We start from the raw sequence: 5,710 nt of genomic DNA on the forward strand, positions 1-5,710 counted from the left end.
CTGTTTCCGAGCAGGGCAAGCAAGACTGGCGACAGACACAGTAGTTCCATGCCAGGGGCTGGTCAGTTGGCCTAGGAAAGACCCTATCAGCAAATGTTCTGAAGGAGCTCAAGAAAACTGCACATTCCCCGTCATTGATGCCAGTAGCCTTATGGCTCACCAGGAATGATCTTTGTGCCTATTGCCTTTGAGCTGGGTCAGATGTGGCTCTGTTCTACCATCTTTCCTTTCAAATTTGTAAGGCCACATTTTAAAATCATCTTCACATGATCCCTGTCTTATTTTCTTCTTAGATGTTCTGGAGCTATTGTGGGCCCTGCAGACCCCTTTTCCCTGTGGTGTCACACCGCTGAACATCCATGGGTCTCTGAGCCTCCACGGAGTTCGGCAACATGTGCTGGCAGTTCCTGCCATCTTTGGTCAATGAGATTTAGATATTAATATATGATAATTCTCCTTTACATTTCAATAAAGGTATAAAACTTTAAATTCTAAATATACTTGAGTTCCATTTTCTTTATTATTATTATTATTATTATTATTATTATTATTATTATTATTATTATTATTTGAATCAGAGTTTCTATGGAGCTCAGGCTGTCCTGAAACTTATCTTCTAATATAATTAATTTATCTTCCTACATAAGTAACACCCTTCCTCTGCCTCCCAAATGTGAATAATACAAACTTGATCAAGCACATTTGTCTCAACTTGTATTTTCTTTATTTAATTTACCATTATTCATTATTGTGTGTGTGTGTGGTTGTAGGATATACACATATTTGTGTGTTTGCATTTGAGTGTGTGCTCACGCAGATTGATGTAAGATGTCAATGTCCAGTTCCTAACTCACTCACTCCATGCCTTGTGTTCTGGGACAGGTCCTCTCACTTAAGCTAGAATGAGACATTGCAGGTATACTGGATAGTCCTGGCACTCTAGGGACATGGCTGTGTCCCTTCCAAAGTGTCAGGATGACAAACATGTGCTTACTATCATTATATTTTTGCATCAGTACTAGGAAACCAATCAGGTCCTCAAGCATGAGCTCCTAGGATGTAGGTGGCTGAGCCATTCAATATCTTCGATGTATACATGTATTTTTTCATTCTTTACATTAGATCCACAAATTTAATACATTTGAGGCTATGTGTATACTGTAAAAGGGAAAAATTTATATAGAAAACAACTAAAATGGCTTTGTTGAGGGAATCAGGGAAAGATAATACAATAATGAAAACAAAAATGGTAAAGAAAAGTTCCCAAACACCAGCAGAAAATGAATGGGAGAAAGTGAAAATAAAATTGGGAAGTAAGGGGAGGGCTTCAGAAAATGGAAGCTAGTGTATTTTCCTATTTAAGACACATGCACAAATGATGATCTCCGGAGAACCTAGAGGGGAAGGTTCAGGACTACACAGTACTGAGGACCAGCAGCATCTGCAACATCCACAATGGCCAGACCCTGTGCGTTCCTGATGACCCTGGTGCTGATGAGCTACTGGTCAACCTGCTCTCTGGGGTGTGACCTGCCTCAGACTTATCACCTCAGGAACAAGGGAGCCTTGATGCTCCTGGCACAAATAAGGAGACTCTCCCCTCTCTCCTGCCTCAAGGACAGAAAGGACTTCACATTCCCTCTGGAGAAGGTGGATGCCCAGCAGATCCAGAAGACTCAAGCCATCCCTGTCCTGCAGGAGCTGACCCAGCAGGTCCTCATCCTCTTCAGCTCAAAGGACTCATCTGCTGCTTGGGAGACAACCCTCCTAGACACATTCTGCACTGGCCTCCACCAGCAGCTCAAGGACCTGCAGGCCTGTCTGATGCAGCAGGTGGGGGTGCAGGAACCTCCCCTGAGCCAGGAAGACTCCCTGGTTGCTGTGAGGAAATACTTCCACAGGATCACTGCCTACCTGAGAGAGAAGAAACACAGTCCCTGTGCCTGGGAGGTGGTAAGAGCAGAAGTCTGGAGAGCCCTGTCTTCCTCAGCCAAGTTGCTGGCAAAATTGAGTGGAAGTAAGTCCTGAGCCAAAGTGGAGAAGACTCTCCTGGACTTGGACACTGAACCTCACTTCACCAATTCATCTTTCTCAACATTTTGACACCCTTCAGTCAACTTTCCTGGATGTTTCATCAGTTATGAACTAGACTGTGTATATTGTAGAGACGTTAGCTTCTAGATTTGTCCAGTTATTTGTATTTATTTATATAAATATTTATTTATTTAGCTATAAAATTTAAGTTATAAAAATGTAAAATTTTACATCTTCTTTAATATAAAATTTTTCTTATATGAGATAAATTTATTTTTCTATGTCATTAAATGTTATATTAATTTTTGGTCTGTCCATTCTCATATACTTCCAATACTATAAATTTCATTAAAATGACTTATTACAGAATGACAACTCCATACATTTGTAGGGTGCATTGTGTGTTGGTTAGTTTTATGTCTACTAGATACAAGCTAAAGTCATCTGAAAGGAGGGGACCTCAGAAAGAAATACCTCCATGCAATGGGTATGCAGGCATGCCTGTAGGGCTTTTTTCTTAATTAATACTTCAGTGACAGTTCCTGGACCATTTGGGGAGGTGGCATCCCTGAACTGATGGTTCTAGCTCTACAGAAAAGCAGACTGAACAATCCACGATGAACAAGTCAGAAATCAGCACCCTTCCATGGCTTCTGCATCAGTGCCTGCTCTCAGTTCCTGTCCCATTTGATTTTTTGTTCTGACCTCCTCCATTGGTGATGAACAGTGATGCGCAAATGTAGGCCAAAACACCCTTTCCCCTCCAAGTTGCTTTGGTCATGGTGTTTCATCAAAACAATAGTAACCTTAACTAAGACAGAAAGTTGTACCAGGATTGTGGGGTATTTCTGTGACTGATTTGATCAAGTACTTTGGGGAGGACTGTGGAAAGATTTTGAAACATTGGGCTAGAAAAGCCAATAAGTGGTCATAGCTTGGTGATCTGTTCCAGGGGTTCCTGGAAAATAAGAATGTTGAGAGCAATGCAGACAATAGTCCCAGTGTAAAAATTTCAAAGGCAAGCTTGAGAGTTTGTTGATGACTATGTCAGAGTCATTTGCTCTTTTCAGTTAAGACTTCAGTTCTTGGTCGATAGCCTGAATGTGATTAACAAGATACCAGAACCACTAAAGGGAAGCATCTGTTTCACTGGGACATTTGATGTTGGGGATAAGGAGCGGCGGCATCAGGGGAGATTAAGAAAAGACCAGCGTCATTGAGTTGGAATCATGCGGGAGAGGTTTCCTCAGAGTTGGGTCATGCAAGCCATGTGCCTGAGGCTGTCAAGGTTGCACCTCAACCTGGCAGTGGAACCTGGTAATGCACGAATCATCCAGTTGGTGAGGTTCTGAAGGCATGAAGGAGTCCTGGAGAGCATCCATCCGAGGGTCGGCACTCTGTGGCAGGGTTAGAGTCCCTGAGAAGAGCCCAGAGAGGCTATTGCTGAAAGTGCAGCCCCATTTCAGCAGGACAGTCCAAGCTTTTGGAGATGCCAGTCCCTTGGGAAGTCACAAGGAGAGCGAACATGTGAACTGGAGCTGACCTGAGCCTAAGGGTCAAGTTGTGTGTGCTACAGAGGGTGAATCTGGGAAAGTGATCTGTTTTCTTCTTCCCTCTTGAAGTAAAAACAAGTTTAATTTATTTTCAATCATTTTTATAGGAGCCCACAGTTGAGATACTTTGGGTTTTAAAAGAGAGCTTGGGTATTTAAAAAAAATTTATATCTTCATTAATTTTTTATCTTATTTATGTCTCTTTGTCACATGTATGCTTGGTCCCAGTGGAGGTCAGAAGGGAGCATCAGATCCTATGAAAAAGTAGTTACATGTTGCTGTGAGCCACCTTGTGGGTCCTGGAAATTAAACCCAGGCTCTCTGCAAGAGGAGTCTGTGCTCTTAACCTTTGAGCTTCTTTCCTGTCCTGGAGTCTGGATATTTTAAAGAGACTTTAAAGTTTTAAGTGTTTGAATGATTAATACTGTGATACCCTTAAAACTTAGAATATTATTTATTGTGACGTTTATATTAATGTGCGATTGTGGGGATGAATAAGAAAAGGAACAGTTGGGCCATAACAGTTATGCGTTTATATGTCAAGTTGGCAGGGGTCGGTTGTGTTGACTCATTTTATGTCAGTGTGACCAAACCTAAAGTCATTTGAGAAGAGGGAATCTCAATTAAGGAAATTCTTTCACATGCTGTGGTTGTAGGTAAGCCTGTGGGGACATCAATTAGTAACTGATATAGTGTGTGGAACCATCCCTGAACTGCTGGTCCTAGATACATAAGCAGGCTGAGCAAGCCCTGAGGAGCAAGCCAGGAAGCAGAACTCCTCCATGGCCGCTGTATCAACTCTACTTTCCAGTCCTTGCCCCGTTTGTGTTCTTATCCTTTGATGGTGGACTGTGATGTGGAAGTATAAGACAAGTAAACCCTTTCCTACTCAAGTTTCCTTGGTCCTGGTGTTTCATCTCACAGCAATCACAACCCTAATTTGGACAATGTTTAAACTGCAAGCTTCTTAAATATAAGCAGACCCAGCCATCTTTTTGTTACAACTCTGTTGTGGATAAAAGTCCTAAAATCTTTTCCTCTAGTGTTTTTTAAATATTTAGTAGAATAGTATTTTGTGTAGCCTATGTTGTACAATAGTAAGCGGGAAAATCTTTCTCTTATTAAATTGTGACTTGGTACAATTTTTACAATTTCTATCTATTGTTTGGCAATTTCTTATATGAATAATGCAATGTATGTACATTATATCTACTATATTCTCCCTGCCTTGAAATCTTCCTAGACCTCCCTACAATATTCTTCAACTTCATCTCTTCTTTCTTCTTGCTTTTCTTTTTTTTTTCCTTTGATTACAGCACATCCATATGATTTTTCTTTTAACTTTTGGGGATCTGTCACCCAGCTCCCAAATAAATAAATAAATACACAGAGAGTTATTCTTACTTATGATTGCCTGGCCTTTGCTTAGCTTGCTTCTAACCAGCTTTTCTAACATAAATAAACCTGTTTCTTTTCTTCTATTTTTTGCCTCGGTACTTTTTTCCTTTCTTTTTTCTATGTGTCTTTCTTCCCTTCTTACTCTGTGACTGGCTGTGTGGCTCGGTGACTGGCCCTGGAAATCCTTCTCTCCTCCTTTTCTTACTTCTAGCTCTTTGTTCTCCTCTTGAGTCTAGATTTCTCCTCCTATTTATTCTCTCTGCCTGGCAGCCCTGTTTGTTTCTTTCTCCTGCCTAGTTATAGTGAATTCATATCTTTATTATACCAATCAGGTTTAAGAGCTGCAAAATAACACAGATTTACAGAGTTAAGCAAATGCAACGTATCTTTTCATCATTAAACAAATATCCCACATAACAACCCAGACCAATTAGTGCTTCCCATATTTGCATAGGCATAGGATAATATCCACTAAAGAACGAGTCACCAACCATAGACCAAACCACTGAACTAAACTGGCTCTCCCAAAGTGGTCATCAACTGCCGGTGGTATTTTAGATTGGGGTGGGGCATTGTGAGCTCCTTCCCTGTCCATTCTGGAATGTATAATAGGCAGACTTTTCTGCCCCGTCAACCAGTTCACAAATAACCACACAAAGACTGATCATTAATTATAAATGCTCAGCCAATAGCTCAGATTTGTTAGTAGCTAACTCATACATTTT

At 40.9% G+C, this 5,710-nt stretch overlaps 1 protein-coding gene across 1 annotated transcript; it reads left to right on the top strand.

Moving 5' to 3' along the window:
• The first annotated feature begins 1,455 nt into the window (after window positions 1–1,455).
• Window positions 1,456–2,028, top strand: LOC101995656 (interferon alpha-12-like). The gene has a single exon (XM_005352717.2). It carries the CDS (start codon window positions 1,456–1,458, stop codon window positions 2,026–2,028), a length of 573 nt encoding a protein of 190 aa, XP_005352774.1.
• The last annotated feature ends 3,682 nt before the right edge of the window (window positions 2,029–5,710 follow it).

The sequence above is a fragment of the Microtus ochrogaster genome, chromosome 10 (assembly GCF_000317375.1).
Source record: "Microtus ochrogaster isolate Prairie Vole_2 chromosome 10, MicOch1.0, whole genome shotgun sequence".
In the NCBI taxonomy this organism is placed as follows: Eukaryota; Metazoa; Chordata; class Mammalia; order Rodentia; family Cricetidae; genus Microtus; species Microtus ochrogaster.

Bases quoted from the DNA above. Each gene is read 5' to 3' on its own strand.
- LOC101995656 (XM_005352717.2), top strand. From the start codon at position 1,456: ATGGCCAGACCCTGTGCGTTCCTGATGACCCTGGTGCTGATGAGCTAC.